At 34.0% G+C, this 24,677-nt stretch overlaps 1 protein-coding gene across 1 annotated transcript; it reads right to left on the bottom strand.

Moving 5' to 3' along the window:
- Nucleotides 1–8,012: 8,012 nt before the first annotated feature.
- On the bottom strand, nucleotides 8,013–24,219 carry LOC136227829 (PI-PLC X domain-containing protein At5g67130-like). Its single transcript, XM_066016594.1, has 8 exons — nucleotides 23,822–24,219; nucleotides 23,599–23,721; nucleotides 22,460–22,597; nucleotides 15,873–15,971; nucleotides 14,087–14,390; nucleotides 10,590–10,813; nucleotides 10,402–10,488; nucleotides 8,013–8,512 (listed from the first exon to the last, which is right to left on the bottom strand). The coding sequence occupies exons 1-8, from the start codon at nucleotides 23,882–23,884 to the stop codon at nucleotides 8,345–8,347; spliced, it is 1,206 nt and encodes a 401-aa protein (XP_065872666.1). The 5' UTR covers nucleotides 23,885–24,219; the 3' UTR covers nucleotides 8,013–8,344.
- Between the last annotated feature and the right edge of the window lie 458 nt (nucleotides 24,220–24,677).

Below are 24,677 nucleotides of genomic sequence, written 5' to 3'. Positions count from 1 at the left end.
TTTTAGAGTTTTTTACATAAATATCATAATTAACTATAAAATTATATATTATCAAATTTAATTCTCAAAATATCATTAGTTTTTATACGTTATAAACACCGTAATTTAAAAATTCTAGATCCTAAATTATAAATTTTAAACTCTAAAAAATATATCCTCCACTCTTAATTTATAAATTATAATTCTTTGTTATAAAAAAAATTTATAAATTATAATTTTTAAAATATATTAAAATTAATGGTTTTATTATTTTGATATAATTTAAAATTATTACTTATAGTTTTTTATAAGTGAATTTATAGGTAAATTTCCCATAATTTTATATATAAAAAAGGGAAAATAGGTATCCTTTGAAAATCATCTGTTTTAGGCCCATTTTTGCTTATTGAAATTGGGCCATAACCCAGAACTATAAGAAGCCTTTTGTCAGTTTCTGAGATCACTGGTCAGAATTTTAATTGGGAAATTTACATAGAAATTCAGATTTGAAAAATTATTTACAATTATGTCAAGTAATGATTTTGAATTATATCAAACTAGTAAAATTAGCATTTTCAATATATTTTAAGGATTAGAATTTATAAATTAAAATTCTAGATTATATTTTCTACGGTTTATGGTTTATGAATTGGAGTCTAGAATCTTTAAATTATGATATAAAATCATAATATATAGAAAATAATGACATATTAAGAATGATGTTTGGTGATATGATTTAGTTGGAATTTTATAGTTAATTATGATATTCATGTAATTGAGACTTATTAAATTTAGATTTTTTTAAGCAATTAAATTGAGACTTATTAACTTTAAAATCATTCTAATAATTAAATTTAATAAATTTAGATCTAACAGTGAGTATCAAATTTGGTTACTCACTGATCATATGATAATCACCGGTCAAAATAAGTTATTGTACTATAATTATATAATGTGATCTATAAAACTGGGAGTGTGACTGTCTATGGTCCAAGATTAAAAGGGATCTAAATTTTTTAACGTATATATTAAAAGTTTTTATTATAAATATAGTTTCAATATTCATTTAGGTTTAAAAGAGTCCGAATAATTTGATATTTTAGGAATAAAAGAGGCCTAAATTTTTATTTAAAAATTTTAAGTACATTTTTTTTTCTTATTAAAGGGACATTTATCTCTTATTTCACCTACAAAATGTCAAGGCTGATCCTACATATTTAGCTAGTCATTTTATTTATGTCGTAATTAAATCATAAATATATCACTCAATTTTTCTTTACTAATTTATATAATAATGAAAATTATCTAAAAAAAATTCATGAATCTGATTAAGCAGCCTTTATATTTTTATTATAATAATTATTAATCTTATAAAAAAAATGAAAAAAAGAGTGAAACATGAGACCGAAAAAATGCAAAAAATGTGAAATTCTCTTTTTTTCACATTTTTTTCATTTTTCCAGTTCTTTTTCAGTTTTTTTTATGTTTCTCACGTTTTTTACATTTGTCTGCTTTTTATGTTTTTTGTTTTTTCATGTTTTTTCATTGATTTTAATTGTGTAAATAAAATTTTATGGTTACAGTTTACTAAGAAAATATATATATTGTAATTTCATTATATTAGTTTTTTTTTAAGGTTTATCAATCTAACATGGTAATGAAATCATTATTTCATTACATTATATTATAAGTTGCATTATATTGTATTACGTGGTACAAACGCAACGTAAGCCGTTCTCTTTCAAGAATCTTTTGCCGCCCAAATTCGATGATATAGCAAAAAGGAGAGTGGAAAGGTTAATTTCTAACCCTTTGCACAGAAATAATGTGAAAAGTAATAAAATTCTTAAGAATCAAATTACAACTTTTTGTAATAACTAGAGAAGATTACAAATTGCCTTATACACACTGACAGTAACATAAATTCACTTGGTCAGTCACTGACCAGGTGAAAACCACCGACTGTCCTAATAGCTACGAAGATATTATCCGTTCTGGCGCAAATTGAACACTTTGGTCTTACAATTTTAAAACGGGTTGGCATATGTTGAATTCGCACCCTACTAATAATCATCAGGGGTAAATTACACCCATGACCACTGAACTTTACACATTTTCACATTATGGCCACTGAACTTCATTTCTTCCTAGTATGGCCACTAAACTTTACACTTTTTAGCACCGGTGGCCACTTAACGCCTCAAAACGACCATTGACGGCTAAAAATAAAAACTCTAAAGTGTTAATGATATTCTAAAAAACTTTAATTCTTGAAAATTTTCGTTTTGAGGTCATTTAGGTGTTGTTTGGTTAAGAGAGAGAAAGTGAATTTTTAGAGAGAGAAAGCTCCAAAAAATGTGATTTTCGAAAATAAAAAATGTGGTTTCATGGTAAATGTCGTTCTGAACAACTTTAATTCTTGAATATTTTCATTTTGAGGTCGTTAACGGTCGTTAAATGTCATTTTGAGAAGTTAGTTAAAATTGAGTGGCCACCGGTGTTAAAAAGTATAAAGTTCAATGGCCATACTGGGAAGAAATGAAGTTGAGTGGCTATAATGTGAAAATGGGTAAAGTTCAGTGGCCATGGGTGTAATTTACCCTAATCATCAGTAATTCTCCCACTCTCCCACTCTCCATATCTGATATGAGATTCAATTCATTAATGTCATCATCGCCATCTCTTAAGACCGCTCCTTGATCAAGCCTACTACCTCGACGCCACCCATCTGGAACCGGGTCATTACACTAACTCTATGTAATTGTTGGGCTAGGCTTCTAGGCCCAACTTGAATTTATAAAAAAAACCACAAATGTTTTATCTTCAAAAAAGCTTTAGAAGAGTTAAAGACACCACACATTGCTTAGAAATCACTTTGTAGTGATATTTATAAAAGGAGTCCTTACCTACTTGGGTGAGGTCCATAGGGTACTCCACTTTTGTGAAAGGGTGAAGGTCTATTTGATGCTTGAACACCACATGCGCCGCCACTACTGTCTATCTGATTCGGGACGGGTTAGGTTGGACTCCATATTTTTTTGGAATAATAATAATATTTTTATTTAATTAATTTAATTCGGAATTAATATTTACTAAAACTAATTTCAGAACTATTTAGTTAAATACTTTTTATTTCTCAAACAGCGCTATTTGATTTGGTCTTTCTAAATACGTTTTAGCAGTTCTCCACATTCTTGATTTCTCTCCCGTCTTCTTTTCCACCAAACCTGAACACAACAACTCTTTTTAGTTCTACAAATAGTTGTGTGATTCCTGTTTTCATCAATTTAATCTTTCTTTCATGCTTTCTAAAAATTCGACTGAGCTAATTTGAGTGTAAATAGACTGATTTCGTACTGTGCAATATGAACTCGTATTATGAGTGGACTGTTTTATCTTGGAGGCGACTAAAATTTAATATGCTTGCACTTTTTGGCAGCTCCACGGCTCTGCCCATTACTTTCTTCGGTAATTCTTGTGTTTTTCCAATTCCTGTTCTACCAGTAGCTAATCTGTTACTACTTTGTTACTTCTCCTTTCAATATTAGTGACACCTCACCCCTAATGGAATTATCCATGCTAGCGAATATCAAATATAAGATTTTGATACCTTATAAACAAATGTTTAACTCACGCTAATTGAAAATCATCATATAAAAAGCTGTATGGCTCGATAAAGCCACATGGGTAGTGTAAATGTGTTGGGTCACTTATGAGTAAAATTAACGAACTACTCACAAGTAACATGATATTAAGTTTAAACTCATCAATTTTCTGAATAGTCAAGTATGAGCAGACTAAACCTCAGCTCAGCTTGATTACGTGGGAAATGTAATCAAATCACCAAATAAAAATAAATGGTAAATAGTACAATGTTCATATTGTATACTTAATGTAACACCATGGTCCAATACCATGTAGATATTGTCCGCTTTGGCCCAATTCTAACACATTGGGCCTCACGGCTTTAAAACGCGTCTGCATGTATTGGATTCAGACTTTACTAATAAGACCCAATCACCCTCTCTCCATTTTCGATGTGGGATTCAGTTCATTCCTGCCCCCATCGCCATCCCTTAGGGCCGCTCCTTGCGCAGGCCTTCTACGCCGGTGCCACCACTCCGGATCGGGTCGTTACAGGCCTACCAGCTTCCGCCTGGTTCGTCCCCGAACCACACATCGTATGTGGAGAGTCGGCTCTGATACAAATTGTAACACCTTGGTCCAATACCATGTATATATTGTCTATTTTGGCCAAATTCCAACACATTGGGCCTCACGGCTTTAAAACGCGTCAGCATGTATTGGATTCACACTTTACTAATAAGCTCCAATCACCCTCTCTTCATTTCCGATGTGGGATTCAGTTCATTCCTTCCCCCATCGCGGGCCGCTCCTTGCTCAGGCCTTCTACCCCGACGCTACCCACTCCGGACCAGGTCGTTACAGACCCACCAGTTTCCGCCTGGTTCGTCCCCGAACCACACATCGTACGTGGAGAGTCGGCTCTGATACCAATTGTAACACCTTGGTCCAATACCATGTAGATATTATCCGTTTTGGCCCAATTCCAACACATTGGGCTTCACGGCTTTAAAACGCGTCTGCATGTATTGGATTCGCACTTTACTAATAAGCCACAATCACCCTCTCTCCATTTCCGATGTGGGATTCAATTCATTCCTGCCCCTATCGTCGTCCCTTAGAGCCGCTCCTTACTCAGGCCTTCTACCCCAGTACCACCCACTTCAGACCAGGTCGTTACAGTTAAACTTCGACTATTGAAAGAAGGAACGTTGTCTATAAGGTGCAAGTAAAATAGTAAAATAGACAGCAAAACATGGTTGAGTTGAGACAATAGTGAATATAGTGTGGCAGCCAATGTTGAATCCAAATAAACAAAACTACATAAAAGAATAAAGAATAAATAATAAGACATTCTTTTATTATTATTATACAAATGTTAGGCACATGATTCCCATTGAAAATATCCTATTATTTTTAGTATATTGTTTTCTGTTTGTCAGAGATGCACTTGCATTTGTCTCATTTTATATTAACATGATTAATTATGTAACTAATTAATCCAAAATTATAAATATGAATCAATCACATAATTGCATTAAAATAATTTTCCTATGAGTAAATTTATATTTTCTCAAAAATAATAGGAATGAATTTGACCCTTATCTCCGATACTAAAAAAAACCACCGATAAAATTTGTTGAAAAGGAAAAAAGAGCTTTTTTCTGGATCTGAAAGAGAGTATTTGAGTTCTCCCGTTAACTAAAAAATGTATAATGTCATAATCTAAATGGGGTTTGCGGTGGTGGAGGAACTCAAGTATTCTAATGAAACTGAATCAGAAAAAGGGATTCTAGTTGTAAAATATCTAATAAAACTGTCGTTAGATTTGAGATCTCATTTAAAGAAAAAGACGTCAAATATGTGGAGTTTCTTTTTGTATATTATATGGATGATCTGATCTGCAAGTATTAATATGTTGAGAAACCTCAACTTGAGAAAAATAATGAAAAGGAATAGAAGAGAAAAAAGTAGATAGTTTGATCATCGAAAGAAAGATTAAAGAGAGAAATCTCATCATAATTCGCAATACACATACACCCCTTCATATGACCACCTGGAATTGCCAGCTCACTATAGTTCACTGTAAAACCAAGGAATCCCAAAACGCTCTTGACTTGTTTAGGGATAGACCAATCTTGAACTGCTTGAATCTTTATAGGATCCATGGACACTCCCCTTCCATCAATGATATGACCCAAATATTCCACATAAGATTTGCTAATAACACACTTCTTCTCATTCACCTTAAAGTGTTGAGACCAAGTTGTCCTGTAAATGAGAATATCGTCAAAGAAAACCATCATGAACCAACGAATGAATGGCCAAAAAATATCATTCATGATTGCCTAAAAAGTCACCAAAGCGTTTGTGAGCCCAAAAAGGCATTTTGAGGACCTCATAATGATCATCATGTGTTCGAAAAGCAGTGTGTTTGGCACTCTCTAGTTGCATGCGAATCTGATTATACCCCGCCTTCAAATTCAATTTAGAAAAGGATTTAGCCCCTTTTAACTCATGAATTAACTCATCCATCACCGGAATTGGGTTATTATTAAGGATCGTGGCTTTACTCAAGGCGTGATAATCTACACACATACGCCAAGACAGATCCTTCTTCTTAACCAAAACCACGTGACTTAAAAATGCATTTCTACTTGGTTGAATGACCATAATGGATAGCATGCCAGTAACTTCCTTTTAATCTTATTCTTTTGTGTGTGAGGATAGCGAGAAGGTCACTCACACACATGACCTTGCCCTAGAAGCAAATTTATGGCGTGATCATAACGGTGAGATGGAGGTACCCCTTAAGCTCCTAGAAAATATCTTTAAAACTAGACAATAGTTGTTGTGATTGTTCACCTTGCAAGGAATTGAGAATCAGGCCATGTGACTCATTTTTCACTTCATGCATATGGATTTGGAACGTTGAAATATTGTGTCTTTGGCTGAGCCATCCTTTCAACAAAACCACTTGCAACTTTCCTTCCGAACATTTATATATCGGACCATATTGTTGGCCACAATAGGAGCACAACCATTTACGACGATGTTCTTCTAATTTGGATATGGTGACAGAATGCAATCCTATGGCTGGAGTTGAAGTCGTATAACAAAATCCCCTGAATTTCCCTTTTTGCTTTTGCGTTTCTAGTTGACTGGAAACAGTGCACATAGGGGAGGAATTATAAACGGTACACATATGATATTGGGTCCCACTTAGGGCTGTAATCGAGCCGAGCTTTGGTCTGTTCAAGCTCTGCTCGCTATAAAATTAACGAGCTCGAGCCCGAGCTGAGTTTGCTATAAAATTAACGAGCCGAGCTTTGGCTTGCTCAACGAGCTTGAGCCGAGCCCAAAATCCTCTTTTGGACTTGGCTCATTAAGAAAATTATATAACCATGAATTGTTTGTGAGTAAATTGTTAATTATATTTGTGAAGTTTGTTCGCAAATAACTCTTTAATTGTGTACATAAACAAGCTCACAAGTAAAGTTTGTGAATAAATAAACAAGATACTTACAAATAGTTCATCTATTATTCATTTATTATGTTTGTGAACGAACTCATCTAATAACAAATTAAATAATATTAAGTTTAGATATTTGTGAACTAACACAAAACTATATAGTTTTCTACAAAACTAAAATTTGTTCATAAATGTTCTAATCGAACCCGCTCACGAGATTTCGAGCCGAGCTTTGGCCTGCTCAAGCTTGGCTCGTTTACAAACCGAGCCAGTAAATCATGTTCACGAGCGACTCGTTTACAAATCGAGCCGAGTCGAGCCGAGCTTTTATCGAGCCGATCACTGAGCCGCTCATGAGCGGCTCTGTTCATTTACAGCCCTAGTCCCACCTTTAAAATCAGTTCGTGGATACTGACCCATATTCAAGTCGGGTCGGTGTGACCCGGTATAACATGACTTAACATGGAACAATTCTTCTCTGCGCCATTCATAACAGGATCGCCCAACCATCCCTTGTTGCTCTGTCAGGTTCAACATCTCCTCCACATCTTTAGCTAAATAAACACGTTGTCGAGCAGTGAGGACTGACCTAAAGGTTCACCTCACTATGCAATCCTCCCAAAAAAAAATAATATAGAGATTAGGCTTTGGAGAGACGTGGTACCAAAGACAATAAATACTCAAATTCTTCAATATAGTCATGAATATCACTTATTTTTTGCATCATAGATAACTTGGATTTTGAATCTCTAAGCCGCTCAAGTTTAGAATAAGTTCACTGGTGAATTAAGCCAATGTCAGAGATTCGTAAACTTCCTTCCCTATCGTGAACTAATGGTGAGCCACTCTAGTCATACTGAGCTGAGCCAACCTGACTTGCATCTTTGTCAATGTTCCGTGTATTTTGAAATATAATTCAGTTTTAGAAATCCATCCGCATTGATCATACATATGCAATGATTTCCAGGAAATCCTCCTCACTCAATAAGCTATTCACTAGGAGCAAAAATAGATAAATCTCATCGTAATAACAGTACACACCCTACATATAACCGCGTGGAACATTCTCCAAGACGGTAACTAACTTTTATCAGCTCGATACAGTTCACTCTTTACTACCCATAATACCCTTACTTCTCCTAGAGTAAACTTTCCACACTTTAGGCCCATTACTAGAACGAACCAAGGTAGACGAACTAATCTCACGATCTTTATCATAATCCATTTTGTACAATAAGATTAAAAATTAACCTTCTTCAAATTCAACTAGAGGCAAAATTAACATTTATCCATTTGTAAAAAAAAAATTTATCTTGACAATGACAATAAAATTTGCACAAGAATAGTTCCAAGTAGCCATTTTAGTGGAATTGGGTTGTGATCCATATAAGCAAAGCTAATTTCTGGTACTGCAGGCCCAGGCCCAAAAGCCACCCCAGCCTCAGGTCTATTACACTCTCCAAATCTCATATTTGGCTGCAAAAAAAAAAATAAAATAAATAAATAAATTAAACAATAATTATTTGGAAATCCATCAATTATTGTATATTTTTTTTTTAATTTTATGTTTCAATTTTCTAATTTTTCAATTTGCCACATTGAACTCAAATATAATTATGTACATTAATTTATTTTAGGCATAACACTCATTTTAACCTCTAAACTAAAACTTCAAAGTCAATTAGGATTTTAAATTATTAAAATCATCAATTAAGTCTCTGAACTAAGCAAAATCATCAATTGAGCCTTATGCTATCCTAAAATCAGAAAATGTGACTATTTGACATTGACTGTAATGATCTATGTTAGGGCGCAAAATGGATTTGGGGAAGAGAGTCTAAAACTGTTCAACAGAATGATTTTCGATGAGGGCCCAATTGATGATTTTTGCTTAGGATGAGGACTCAGTTAATGATATTTACTTAGTTCAAGGACCTGATTGATGATTTTGATAGTTTAAGGTTCTAATTGACTTCGAAGCTTTAGTTTAAGGACTCAAATGAGTACTATGCATTTATTTTATTACATTTGAAATTATATTTTTTATATTCTAAAAAAGGTACAAGATGCAAAAAAATACTCTAACGTTGACAATCATGAGCTATTTTAGAATATTATAATTTTACCTCTAATGTTGACAGTAAAATAGTGGAATTTCCGACATTACATGGACACTAAAATCGGCCATTATGACTTTATTATGGTCGCAGCAAAACTTTAGTTTTATTGTGCTACTTTAAAGTTTAACGATCATGTTGTGATAATGATTAAACATAAGAAGCCATAGGTGCTTTTTATCCAAGTCGAGTGGTATTTGAAGTTTTGGAGTTATTGAATACAATTAGATATGAATATGGAATTGTTGAATACAATTAGCAAAGAATAGGGGGTTATAGAATGCATTTGGACAAGAATAGTTATTGAATGCAATATGATAAGAATAGGGACCATTTGGAACTTTTAAGAGTTTATGGATACAAGGCAACAAATGTATTAGGTTTTTTTTTTCTTTTTTAGGTCTAGATTATAATGTTAGTAATGCTATATTTCAAGGATCATAAGTGTAATTTATCCAAAAAAAATAAGAAAAAAATATAAAAATAAATATTGTGGTTTGCCTGTTCTCGTGGTTTAAAAGTTTGTAAATATGGGCCTGTACTTTGTGAGTTTTGCGGTTAAAAGATATGCGACTCAATTTTTTAGCTAATTTGCAAAGTCAGTCATTTTAATTGCTCTGAATTGTTACCTTTTGGGATAAATAGTCACGGCAAATAATTTTTGAAAAAATGAATGAGTTTGTAAACTGCAAAAAGTACAGACCCATGTTTGTAAACTTTTAAACCACGAGAACTGTCTTTAAAAATCATCAAAACTATAAGGTTTATTTTTGTCATTTTCCCAAAAAAAAAAAAGAAAATAGGGTTAATTACAAGTAGATGCCCTGTGGTTATACGGATTTGCAGATTGGTACCTGTGGTACTTTCTTTTACAAACACAATTTTATGATTGCAAAATTTTACATTTTTTTACTTTGACAAATTTAACCGATAACGACCTCAAAATGAAAATTTTCAAGAATTAAAGTTGTTTAGTATCATATTTATTATGGAACCATATTTTTTATTTTTTAAAATCATCATTTTTTAAGTTTTCTCTCTCATAAAAAACAAAACGTAAATGACCTCAAACCTAAAAAAATATCATTTAACCCTTAAATGTCAAATTCTAACAAAATGAATCCAAATGCAAAATTTTGCAAACCGTACGATTGCGTTTGCAAAAAAAATAAATACCACAAGCAGCCATCTGCAAATCCGCAAAACCACAGTAAATCTATATGTAATTAACCCAAAAAAATAACTTACCTTGCAAGAGGCAATGTTGTCACAACCACAAACAAGATGACCATTGACAACATCTACAGCTTCTGAAGCTCCTCCACCATCACTTCTCTGTACATAAAATTGACCATTATCAGCCATTGATTTCCCAAAATAAATAAAAAAGATTGAAATTTTGTTCTTATTTCATTCCATAAAAAATGCATACATACCATGTAAAAGTCAACTGTAATGAAATTAGGCCATCTGTTAGAAGCTGCTGCATAACATGTGTTAACCATATCCATTAATGGAGCAGAATTATGTTTACAAGCTTGAGTCACATCTGCTCTATCTGGGAAATAATTCACCAAGATTAGAGATCTTGATGTTGTGTTCATGGCTGCTGATTCTGATCGGTTTGGACATGAATTTGCTATCATTCCTCCATTTCCATCTGTCAAATTCATCTTAATTAATTAGACCTGTTCACTGGATCGAGTAGCCGTCTATATCCGGTATAATGGGCCGGGCTTAGACAGGATGAAACGATATTAGACTCAACTCGGCCTAGATCCATGTAAGTTCGTATATTTTTGTGTTAAATTTGGAATTTTTAAAAGGGTAAATTTGTGAACAAGAGATGACCGAGGTTTTTTGTTTTGCAAAAACAAGGATCTCAAAATTAAAATCACTGGTGACGATTTTATAATTGAAAAATTGAAGGACTTTATGATATTATAACCAACTGCTATTCTCAACTTTTTAATTTTGAGGCCATTTAGACGTGGTACTAACCAATTTTAACCAACTTTAGAAGGAAAGATAAAGTAAATGTTTAGAGAGAAAAAGTTTTGAAAATGATGATTTTGAAAAATAAAAAATTTGATTTCATAGTATGTGGTACTAAAAGAACCTTTTAGCAAAATGAAAACTTTCGTTTGGAACAAAAATAAATTCAAAAGTACCTATTTGACATAACATAAAGGTACAAGAGTTTTTTTTGGACTTTAACCTTTATAAAAATAAGATGGACCGTTCTGGTCCCATCTAAAAAAAAGGCGGCCCGATGCATTACGCGTCCCCGCTAAGCGAGGGTCCAGGGAGGGGTCCCACCACAACGGTGTACTGGGGGCAAGCCTTCCCTTGCCATTTTTTTTTTTGGCAAGAGGCCGCTCCTAAGACTTGAACCCGTGACCTTCGGTCACACGACAACAACGTTTTACCGTTCCGGTCCCATCTATTAATATTAATTATTGTATATATGCTACGTATCAATATTAAAAGAGATAATATACGAATTTTGTCCTATGGTTATTAAGAAAGAATGTATCTTTACGTACAAAACAGTGTAGTCTTAAACCTAATGTTTTTCAGACGTTGCCATTTCAAGCTTAATTGACTGAAGGTAAGTTTTTTCCACTAACAAAAGATGTACAATTTCAAGTCTAATTGGCTTTTCAAAATGCTGAAAATTGGAGAGTGACCAGAATATAAAATTGCACATGAAAAAGAAAATCATGTTTGTCAATCATGCTTGAAATTGCACCATATGATAAATGTTATGTTCAGGTTTGCACTTTTATACGTGGAAGCTAAATCAGCTCTACCCCAATAACCATAAAGTTAAACTTGTACTTTATTCCATATTCAATAATTTAAAAATAAAAACTATATAAAGAGGTAGGCCTATTGTGTTGGACTTGGAATTTGATTTTCGAGCCCAATCGTAGCCAAGCCCGGACCAAATTAAATTCATAATGGACTAAGTTGGGATTGGGTTGATTATTTTTAGGTGAAAGCCCATGAGATCGGCCCAACTTATAAACATGTCACCATAAATTAAGGTTAAAAATCTATTTTACTTTTACATATTGACATAAAGAAATTAAATTGTAAAAAGGAATTATAGGACAATAAAAATAGATATTTGACAATAATCCATGGTCATGTGGATAAAAAAATCAGTCAATAATATAGTTAAACTCGTCCAGTTTATTATTTCGTTAAATTTTTAATAGATTTTTGTTGAATTGGATTTTAACGTCACACTAATATAAAATTTAAAAAAATTTATATCAAGAAATGAAGTTTTCGGGAGTCCTAATGTGATAGCGCTATAGTTCAAGGCTATGAAGCACCGACTCTTTCGGGGGTTGGAGTGGCAGTGTCAAACTCTCCGAACACAGGGACTTGCTGGGGATACGGCCAGATTCGCACGCCGTGTCCAGTTTTTCAAAAAGAAAAAGAATCAAGAGGTTATCCCTTTCGAGTAAGGAGCCAAGCAGAATTTATCTTTATGTGTTTAAAAATAACACATTTATATTTATAAGTATTCATAAAGTTAGTCTCCAAAAAATAATTGGACTCTAATTTATGTACTTTTATCACTGAACTTTATTTACGATTTGTTTAGGGTTATTAATCCTTTTCTTTTTATCTAACACATTGTTTGGTCCCTCTATTTTTAAAAACATATAATAATAAAATTAATAACCTTTTTTTCAAAATAGAGGAACCAAACAGTGTGTTAAGTAAAAAGACATGGACTAATAAAAAAATTAATTATATAGAGATTTATCGTGTCCCACTACACCCGTGTCACGTATTTTTTTAAAATGCCATTTCTCACATCGGCACTCATACTCGCAGCCACATCTGCACCAGAGTCGGTGCTTTATAGGTTCAAGGTAGACCTGTTCAAAAGCCAACTGGCCAGCCCAGCCCATCCAAGCCCGCTCTTCAAAGACTGGGCTTGGATGTATATGTTTCGTAATAGGCCTAGTCCGGCCCAAGCCCGTTTAGGCCTGAATACAGAGTAGGTTGGGTTTAGGATTTTTCTCAAAACGCAGGCCCAACCAGCCCGGCCCGAAATTTTAATAATAACTTTAATTTAATAAATTTTATAGTTTAATAAACTTTATATTCCAAAAATAAAAATTTTAAATTTCTTCAACATAAAATTTTCCAAACCATATATTTTTTAGAATTGGTAAATATGTACATATTTTTGTTACTGTTTTGTATTTTTTTTTATTTAGAATTAGGTTAATTGATTTTTACTGAAATAATCATCTAAAATTTAGTTTATTGTATTTTATTATTTATATTTCTAATATAATTTTTTAGTTTAATTTTAATTTTTTAAAAATACAAAGATATTAGTTTGGCCGGGTCGGGTTGGGCTTGGGAATTAGTTCTTTTAACTTGGCCTAGTCCGGCCCGAGCCCAATGTAAATATAGTGTGGGCTAGGACCAAGTAATGGGGGTAAATTACATGAATATCATAATTAAGTACAAAATTACAACTAAGTCATATCACCAAACTTAATTCTTAATATGTCATTATTTTCTATATATTATGATTTTACACCCTAATTTAAAAATTCTACACTCCAATTTATAAATCATAAACCCTAGAAAATATATTCTAGAATCCTAATTTATAAATTTTAATCTTTAAAATATATTAAAAGTACTGATTTTACTAGTTTGACATCATCCAGAATTTTGACTTGACATAGTTGTAAATAGTTTCTAAAACATGAATTTCTGTGTAATTTTCCCAAGTAATAATTAATTATATGACATGCCCTCTTAGACCCGGCCCAAATCCGGCCCAGCCCATGAACATGTCTAGTTCAAGGTCATGAATGTATTTTGTTGTTGATTTTTGCACTTTTGGCCGTTTATTATTTCATTTTAGAGAGAGTTTAAGAAGTGGACTCACATTGATTTTCTATCACATATCTCCAGTTGTAAGCAATTCCTTCAGAGGCTTCTTTAGCTGACTTTGAAGTGAAAACGACAAGTCGTTGATTCTTCTTAGCCATATCATCAACAGTAGGCCAGTTTCCACCATTTTTAGGCATTTGAGATACAGGAAACCAGTATTTCCTCAGTCCAGCAGCATTAAACAGATTCGTCAAGCCTTTTGGTGTTGAAACATAATCTTCAATGAAAATTGTGATAATTTCTGATGGATTTGCTTCAAGAAATACTTGTATCTCTTTCATAACATTAATGGCTGGTTGCTGGTACATCACAGTTTGAATTTGAAGGTTTTTTAATTGCTCAAATAGGCATCACATGGAAAAGAAGCACTAGTTTTAATATATTTGTTGTCTCGTACTTGGTTCAAAACTTCAACGATTTCCTGAACTTTTAAAAGTTCAAATAATCCATATTTTTGTTTAATTGCATTCAACAATTCCTATTTCTCAATAGAATTCGTTGGATACAGAAATTAGGAGACACGCTATGCCCGGTGTTAAAGTGCTCGCCATATGTCAATGAAAATATCAAATAGATAAATAATTAGGAATTTTAAAGTTATTGAATGCAATTGGATAGAATATGGGGTTATGAATGCAATTGGACAAGAATAGAGAGTTATAAGATGCAATTAGATAATAATAGGGGGTTAATGAATGCAATTGAACATAAAGGTCACTTGAAACTTTTGAAAGTTAAAAGGCAATTCAAGTTTTGAGTCAAGCACAGGAGCAAACAGATGAATTAAGCACAAATACTACGAGGTAAATTACACTTGTGGTCTCTCAACTTTGGTTTACATTCTTTATGGATCTGAATTTCAAAACCGAACATAAAAGTCTTTAAGTTTTATCCTTTACTATCATAAAAATCCCTTAACTTGTAGAACTGATGGGAATGGTATTCTAATCAACTTTAATTCTAGAACGTTGCTGTAACACCCTGATCCCATACCATGTAGATATTGTCCGCTCTGGCCCAATTCCAACACATTGGGCCTCACGGCTTTAAAACGCGTCTGCATGTATTGGATTCACATCTTACTAATAAGCCCCAATCACTTCCTCTCCATTTCCGATGTGGGATTCAGTTCATTCCTGCCCCATCGCCATCCCTTAGGGCCGCTCCTTGCTCAGGCCTTCTACCCCGACGCCACCCACTCCGGATCGGGTCGTTACAGTTGCGGTTTTTAGGTATTATTTGGCTAGAAGAGAGAAAGTGGTTATTTAAAAAGAGAAAGGTCCGAAAATGTGATTTGGAAAATCGAAAAACGTGGTTCAATCGAAAATGTAGTTCTAAATAACTTTTGCTAGACTTTCCTTTTTGAGGTCTTTACCAGTCATTTTGAGGTTGTTTACTTTCATAAAAGACTATTATATCAGTAATGGCAAAGTTCAGGACTTTTATGTCCGATTTTGAATGTCAAATATACTAACGAAAGTAAAACCAGTTGAAGGGCCATGAACGTAATTTACCCCAAAATTTTCTTGAAGGCTTAATACATTATCCAACCCTTTCAACTTGCACTCAAACATCTAATGACCTTTCAAATTCATTTGGTCATTAAGGTCATGTGAACATTTCTATGCGAAAATAAAGGGTTAGCCATGATAGTGTAAGCAACTTGAGGGGGTGAAAAGACCGTTATGAAAGTTTAGGGGTCATTAAGTGTTTGGATGCAAATTGGAAGGACCAGATATGAATTAAGCCTTATCTTGAAATTATAGATCTTTCAGACTTACAAAAGCTGTGAAGTTGTAGCATTTGCCTCCAAAGGAGTGACATAACCATATGTCATTTTCAAAGTCATACATATCCAGCATCAATCCTCTTACACCATTCTGCAAAACAAAACCACTTCTCAGTAAAGTTCTATTACAAAAACTAAGTTACCATACTGACAGTAGGGGGTTCAAGTTCGAGTCTTTCTTTTTTAAATGTTTAATTTAGGGTAAATAATTTATTAGTCCCCCACTTTTTACCTAACATATTGTTTAGTCTCTCTATTTTGAAAAACACATTATAAAGTCTCTATCTTTTATCAATATTAACCATTTGGTCTTTCTGTCTAACATATCTTAACTTTCAAGACAGCCATAATAGATAAAAAATGATCATGTTACTTGTTATTTTCTGTTTGTCTGTTTATGCCAAATATAACGGTTAAAAATCTAAAATAAAATAGACAGAAGGACCAAAGAGTTAATATTGACAAAAGATAGGGATCTTGTAATGTGTTTTTCAAAATAGGATGACTAAACAATGTGTTAGGTAAAAGTAAGGGACTAATAAATTATTTACCCTTTAATTTAATACATCAGGGTATTTGGGGCTAATGCACCATTGGTTACTCAACTTTCATGGTTGTCTCGAAATGGGAAAATTATTAGAAGCATCCGATTCTCCATTTCAAATGGAGGACCTCTCATACATATTTTGCATGGACTCACACGTATTATAAGAGGCCTCCCTATTTTAATTATTAAGTGGAGACACAATACACGTGTCCAAATGTGAATTGAGGATCCTCCATTTGACATGGAAGACCAGGTACTTAATATAAGAACTCCTCGAAATGGTCACTTAACTTCAATTAGCATCAATAAAATCACTCTGGCGACTTCAAAAACAAAAGACACCTATTGACCGAAATGTCACGTGGCTTCCACCTAGCTGACCGAAATGACAAGTGGGTGCCACCAAGCTGACACATGTCGTTCCGGTCAGTTAGGTGGAAACCACGTGTCATCTAGGTGGAAGCCACGGTGTTGCTTCAGTCAACAGTGAAAGTTGCCTACTACTGATATGGCAACCACGTCACTTTTCCGGTGTGCTTTATTGAGACAAAATTCAAAGTTAAATGATTTTATTGAGACAAATTGAAATTAAGTGACCATTTTGAGACAACCATGAAAGTTCAGTGACTAACGGTGCATTTAACTCGGGTATTAGGTATATGTATTTGGCAAAATAGTCCAATTAGCCCCATAAACTTTAGAGATATCCCACTAGTCTCTTGAACTCGTTTAAAGTGTTTTATTGCCCCTTGAACTTATTTAAAGTGATTTGTTCGCCTCCTAAACTTGCTTAAAGTACTTTAATGGTCTCCTGAATGTGCTTACAGTGATACACATTTCAATTTGTCAAAATCCCCATTTTGTTCAACAGTAAGATTTATAGAATTAATCATATTAGTTTAAGTAAGTTCAGAGGGCTAATAAAAGACATTTTTAGAGTCCGCTGCAATCATATTAGTGGGCTAAGTACAAAAACAGTAGTTTTCACTTCGTCAGCGACTGACCAAGTGAATTTGTTCAATCACCGTTAGATATGGGTTTATTACAATCCTACCGTGGAGATTAGAATCATCATAAAGCTTAGATTTAATAAGCCTAGATTTAACTGTGACTGATCAGATTCACTTGGTTAGTCACTGACTAGACGAAAACCACTTAAAACAAAAATCCCTAATATATTAAGTCTTTTAAAAACAAAGAATTGCCCATCCAACCACATGCTAGTGGTAAGGTTCAAGTTTAAGTCTTCTTAAAAACAAATACTACTACTTTTGTCAAAAAGGAAAAAGAAATGGCCAACTCCACAAAAGGGAATAAAACAAAGTTACTTTAATCACTTAAACAATGTCCTAACAGCAAATTAATGCACAAATAAACAAAAAAGTCATGTCTTTTATTAATTGTGACTACCATCTCTTTATGTTCCATCTCATTTAACAATATATTAAGAGTTTAGCAGTCAAGATTAGAGAGAATCTTGTTGATTTATTCCTTATTCTAATATAGGTCCTGTTTTGGTAAAGAGCTTTTTGGATAAAATTAGAGATTTGAGCTATTTTAGAGATTTTGACTAATCAAACCTCTAATAGTGGTGTTTGGTGAAGAGAGGATTAAAAGAGTTTATTGGGTCCAAAAAGCTAATTTTGAAAAAACTGGTTTGATGAGCTTTTTCAATTAGCTTATTGCTCCATCTCTTTTGAAGGATATTTTTACCCTAATTACTACCATTTAATTCCAAATAAATGCTTTACCATATCCTTATTTGTCATTTTACACAAACAGCTATTAGAATCAGCTAAGTTTTACCAAACCAACTAATCAAATCAGCTAACCAAAAAGGTAGTCAGCTAACATCTAATATGATCAGCTAGCAGCTAACAGCTAATTGCCAAACAGAGCGATAATAAAAAAAGTTATGTAACACAATAGCATATGTCTTGCACCGTCAGTTCCACACAAAGTCTTAAAACTTGGAGCTAACGGACCCCTAAAAGGAACTTTAAAGCACACGATTGTCTCACAATTATAAATAACTCATCTGGAGTGCAAAGTATGCAGGACTGGACATCTACAATGACCCAATAATGAGTGTAGAACATCGGAATAGAAGACTCTAATACCATCTTAAACTTGGGGCTAACTCATTCCCGAAAGCGCATCAGTTCCACACAAAGTCTTAAACTTGGACCTAACGGACCCCTAAAAGGAACTTTAAAGCGAACGATTGTCTCACACTTATAAATAACTCATATAGAGTGTGAAGTTTGTAGGACTGGACATCTACCGTGACCCAATGAGTGTAGAACAACGGAATAGAAGACTAATACCATCTTCAACTTGGGGCTAACTCATTCCCGAAAGCACATCAGTTCCACACAAAGTCTTAAACTTGGACCTAACGGACCCCTAAAAGGAACTTTAAAGCGAACGATTGTCTCACACTTATAAATAACTCATCTGGAGTGCGAAGTTTGTAGGACTGGACATCTACCGTGACCCAATAATGAGTGTAGAACAACGGAATAGAAGACTAATACCATCTTCAACTTGGGGCTAACTCATTCCCAAAAGCACATCCATTCCACACAAAGTCTTAAACTTGGACCTAACAGACCTAGAAGGAACTTTCAAGCTGACGATTGTCTCACGCTTATAAATAACTCATCTATAGCGTAAATTTTACACGATTGGACATCTGCGGTGACTCAACAATGGGTGTCACAACATCGGACTAAGAGACTTTAATACCATCTTAAACTTGGGTCTAACTCATCCCCAAAAGGGGCAACCCCCCCACAATTATAAAATTTTAAACTTGGACCTAATAATCACCTTAAACGGAACTTAAAAGGAGGAGGATTGTCTTGCGCTTATAAATAACTCATCTAGAGCCCGAAGTTCGAACAGTGACGGATCTAGGATTCACTGATAGGGAGTGCTTGGTGGTAGTCTCTCGTGATTTATGGATGCTAAATTGATTTTCTTTTTTATGTGTTTTTATATAAAAATTAAAGCCCCGAATATAGTTTTCATAGAATTTTTGAAGTTTTTCAGCGACCAGTGGATGCTCAAACCCTTCTAGCGCATCATTGGACTTGAAGACCCTAATACCATCTTAAACTTGGGTTGAAAGTTTCTTTTGAAGGGCTACCTAATCTATTCCCCCACAAAGCACATATTATAAACTATGACAAACATGTTTTTGAAGTCAAGATTATAACTTTAAAATTGCCCTGCTGCACAATTCATGATCTCATCCACATGTGAACAAAAGCAAGCACACATTATAAAACTCAAAAAGAGGAACCTTTCAACAACTGCCCTTGTGGGACTTTTCTTTTTCATTATTTGAATATTAACTTCATTTTTACTTCAAAAAAGGAAATTAAACCAGAAAAAATGATCATGGCCATTTCCATACCTAACCAAATGCCATTGAGACTAGATTGTTGGTAAGCACTTATGTTGCACGGAAACTCTGCTTCAGTAGTATTTCTGCGTTTTGTGTCCATTTCCATTTCAGTTTCTTTTTCATTTCCACTTCCCCTTTCTAGCTACTCCCTCCGTTTTTTTATTATACGAAGTTTTAGGTTTTTAATTTTTTTTTTTTTTTTGTCGTTTTGTATTACCAATGCACTTTTAAAAATATTTTCTCAACTTTGCCCTTATTTATGGTAAGAGAGAAGTTTGGTATTAATTCAAGTAATCCTAATTAAGACATAAAAATTAAAGAGAGAATTTTGCATAGGAAGTAGAAATTTAGGAGAGAGGTATTAAGGGTAAATTAGTCATTTTAATAGTGTAATTCACTGGTTTTGATGAAAAACCTTAAATGACATATAAAAAAGAACGGAGAGAGTATATTTTTTTCACAGAAATACCGTTTTCCAGTGTCAGTCTCAGTTTCCATGCAATATAGTGAAACATACACCAGGAAATGTACGGACACGAAACGGAGAAACACTACTTAAGAGGAGTTTCCGTGTAACGTAGGTAAGCACCATCTTCACATTTAGCCAACCCCAACAAGTGGGTTTCGAGGGACGGACAAGGCTAGATAAGGGCGTGGTTGCACGGCGAAAACTTTTTAAGTGGAATCTCTATTCATTAGATAGAGAAGATCACTGAGATTCTGTGATCCGCTACCAAACTTATTCCAATTCCATGATCTCGGATTGAATAAACACAAAAAAAAAATTGTGAAGCCATATGCAAGCAACCCAACTTGCTAGAAGTCTTTTTTTTCATGATATTAAAGGAGTGTTTGGTTGCTGCTTTTCGACCTCCGGTTTACTTTTTCACTTTGAAAAAGTAGCTTTTTATAAAAGCAGAGAATCTTTGCTTTTTGGAAAAACAGTTTTTTCAAACAGTAAACAGCAAATCCTAACACAAAACAGCATGTAAAACAAACTGCCCCTAAACAAAGAATTGGTTTTACTTAAAAAATTTATTTGTTTTAACAATTATAGGAAGAATGTTTCTTGTAGATGATGATACAGAAAATAAATTTAATAAAAAAATTTCTTTTAAAAAATGAGGCAATTGATAGTTGATAATTTTATAAACTAGAAGCTTTAACTAACACCTAGTTGATGAAATTAAAAATAGGTACAAAATCAAGACTTCAAAGGGCAGGAAAACTCCAAACAAACAACCTCAAAAATTAAAAGTACTGAATTACCCTTGTCTTATACTCCAAAGTTCCAATTCAAACAAGGGTATTGTGGTCCACCCACCAACCAAAATGGAACCTTTACTTTCAGCAAATTTCTAGTCCCAACATTCACATGGAAAAGCAACAATGATATTTCACTCTTTTCTAGGAAGCAAGCCAAACATGATTAAAGTACTGTTTGGTTCCCTTGTTTATATCGGTTGTTTGTTATAGCCAGGGGGAAGACAAGGGGGCTTGCCCGGCCCCGGCCCCGGCCCCGGCCGCCGTAATCAGGGATGGTTTCAGTTCCCCATTTTCGAAAGATTGGAGTTTCGGGTATTAAGATAGCGTGAAAAAGAAATATATACACAGGTGTAGAATTGCTCTCAACGTAACAGTTATATATTCGCCACTAGTTGTACTCCATTATTATTAGTTTACCATTAGTTTATTTTCTATCCGAAATAGCTAAAAGCAGTTGTTTATTAATTGTAAACAAACATGTCTATTCTAGTGTTTCAATACAGAATTGGTCAGCTTTCCGGCCAAATTTACACTTGGTATGTAAAAAAAAAAAAAAAATTTGCTAAATTAAACTCGCTCAGTTTTTTTTCGGTCTATGTATACATGTTATCATCTGAGTGGTCTAGAACTAATTTTTCCATGTCACTGTAAAACTTCTCAAAATTAAGCTAAATTTAGTCTTTTTGAACAAGTTTAGAGAAATTTATCCCCTATCATATATTAATCAAGTTAAATTTTGTAAATAAATACATCCCAACCTTAATTTATCGCAAACAAAGGGACCGAAACTATCCATAATAGATATGGTTCTGGTGGCCGTGAGGGTCGAAACCATGCATAGTAGCAGGGGCGGAGACAGGGGGCTTGGATGGGCCTAGCCCCCGAGCCGCCTGAACCACTCCTACTATGGATGGTTTCCGGAGCCCCGGCCGTTGAAACTGCCCCTATTATGGATGGTTTCGGCGCCCTGTTTCCGACAAATTAAGGTTCGGAGTGGTTATTTAACTCACTGAATTTGTATTTAATTACAAAATCAAACTTGATTAATATATGATAGGCGATAAATTTCTCTAAGTTTATTCAAAACGACTCAATCTTACTTTTGTAGTCCAAATCTAGCTTAATTTTGAAAAAATTTACATTGATACGCCAAATTCGATTTAGCAAGAAAAACATTGCGCCCACTTGCCCCCAACAGATCAATCATGTATACGGCACTACTTAGTAGAGATAATAGGGGTGATTCTGGCAACCCAGAGGGGGACGTCACTTACAGGCCCACCTCTGTCTACACCACTTAACATACGAAAAGGAGAACCAAACGAACACTTAAAAAAAATGAAGTAGGACGTACCTGAAGCTGGCTCGTAACAGTATCCTGCTGATTCATGGGGGTTAGAAGAACAGAACCAGTAGCTGACCTAACCCCTAATCTAGCAAACGAATTATGGCTTGTTAACCATGTATACTGATTAAACGGCAACCCTTTTACCTGAACACAAAAAAAATCACCCAAAATCCCATTATCAATCACATAAAAAATTGCACATTCCCACATTTCATAGTGTAAAAAAGTTTGAATCTTTATAAAAGTTTGAAGGCTTAAACCATTCGGTGTGGCCTGATCTCACTTTTGGTCATTTTGTCCCCTGAACTTATATGACCACCTATTTACCCCTTCAACTATTTAAAAGTGATAATAATCATGACATTATGATATGTTCTCGTTGCAAGCACCAAAGTCACTACTAAAACAAACTGCAAATGAGGATAATATAGACTATATACAAGTTCTCTTGTAAAAATTGCATATAGCTTTTAACACTTTCTAAATCGTCTACATATATGCAGGATGGTTTCAATACTTCCATGAACCTACTAATATTGGAACTTCATCTTGTTTCCGTTATAATGAATAAGGATAGTAATACGCGGGTATATGTTTTGCATCTCATACTCGTCCCATTCAATTCATGTGTACCCGCGGGTACCCTTACCCGTTAAGAATCAATAAATAAAACAAAAAATATTACAAATTTAACAAAGTATAAATTTAATAAATCATTCATCCAAAGATTGAACAAATTCAACCTTAATCAATAAAAATAAAGTTGCTCAGTGGTATCGAAAAACAAAAGGTTGGTATTCAAATCTTACATCTTAAATCTAAAACACAATAATATTTTTTAATATATAAAAGTTATAACGGATAACGGTTACCGAGTATCCTAAGGTATTCTCATACCGTCCCATTACTCGGTATCCTAAGGTATTCTCATACCGTCCCATTACCCTAACGGGTAAGATCTCATACTAGTTACGTAGGGATAGTCTAGGGTCGGATAGTACTGGGTACCCGTGGGTAGAGTACCATCTCTCGTAAAAAAAAATAGGAGGTTGCTAATAACACTTTTAAATAGTTGAGGGGCCAAAATAGGTTGTCCCTCAAATCCAGGGGGCAATGGTTTATACCAAGTTTGAATCTTTACATACCTTTGAAATTGGATTCACAGGCTGAACTCTAGTACATCGAGGTCTCACATTCCCATTAGCCAAACAAGTTTCACAGTGCAACCCAGAATCACAATTCCTATCCGAAACACATGTTTGCCCCTCCTGAAAAAGAAAAAATCAGCATAAAGTTCACACCTTTAACCATGAAAACATCAAGAACAAGGGTTTAGAAGAAAACCCAGAAAAACCCAGAAGAAAATACCTTGAGGGCAATGGAGAAATTGAGAAGAAAAGTTGCAGTGATGAAAAGAGTAGCAAATTGCATTGCTAATTTGGGGGTTTTGGTAGTGAGAGTTATGTTATGCCTTGTTTGGTTTGGTTTAAGGTGATTTGTCTATTAATGGTTAGGTTGGTTATGGTGTTTTGTTTTTGGGTGAATGATTGAATACCCAATTGAGTGAAACTGAGATTGGGGGAAAAAAGGACATAAATTTATGGTATTTGAAGGAAAAGGAGTAAGGTGAGGTGAGGTGCATTAATTTTGCATGAGGAAGATGAAGGGATGATAAATGTGATTTTATAAATATTTGGTGGGAAATAAAATAGTATAGAGGTTATAAAGTCAAAGGGGGTTCTTCTTGAAATTTTTTAAATTGAGATTATGATAATGATAATCATCAAAATGCCTTGTGTTTTGCAACTATCTTTCAAATAATAACGGTTTGTAACAAGGAGGAGAAGTATGAAATACTACCATCTTCAAATATTGTCAATTGTTACCAAAAAAAAAAAAAAAACCATGGACATATAAGAGCAGTTTGACATTCGGGTCGATAAAAATTCAATATTATGACACTAGAAAAGTCGAGCCGCTCATAAGTAGCTCCGTGTTCGGCTCGATTTACAGAGACGAGCTTGAACACGGCGGAGCTCGGCTCGATTATAGATTTATGAGTAACTTTGATTATAATGTTCATAAACACAATTCTAAATATGAAATACAATCTTCAAAAAAAAAAAAAAAGGTCTATTGTTGTCTTTTCCTTTCCTTTAAAAAAAAACACCACGGACTAGGGTGAGTCGAGCCGCTCATAAGCAGTTAGACGTTCGGCTCGATA

This window comes from Euphorbia lathyris, chromosome 4 (assembly GCF_963576675.1).
Source record: "Euphorbia lathyris chromosome 4, ddEupLath1.1, whole genome shotgun sequence".
Taxonomy (NCBI): domain Eukaryota; kingdom Viridiplantae; phylum Streptophyta; class Magnoliopsida; order Malpighiales; family Euphorbiaceae; genus Euphorbia; species Euphorbia lathyris.
Note: the sequence above shows the minus strand (reverse complement) of the source record. Positions and strands in the feature narration are given on the sequence as shown.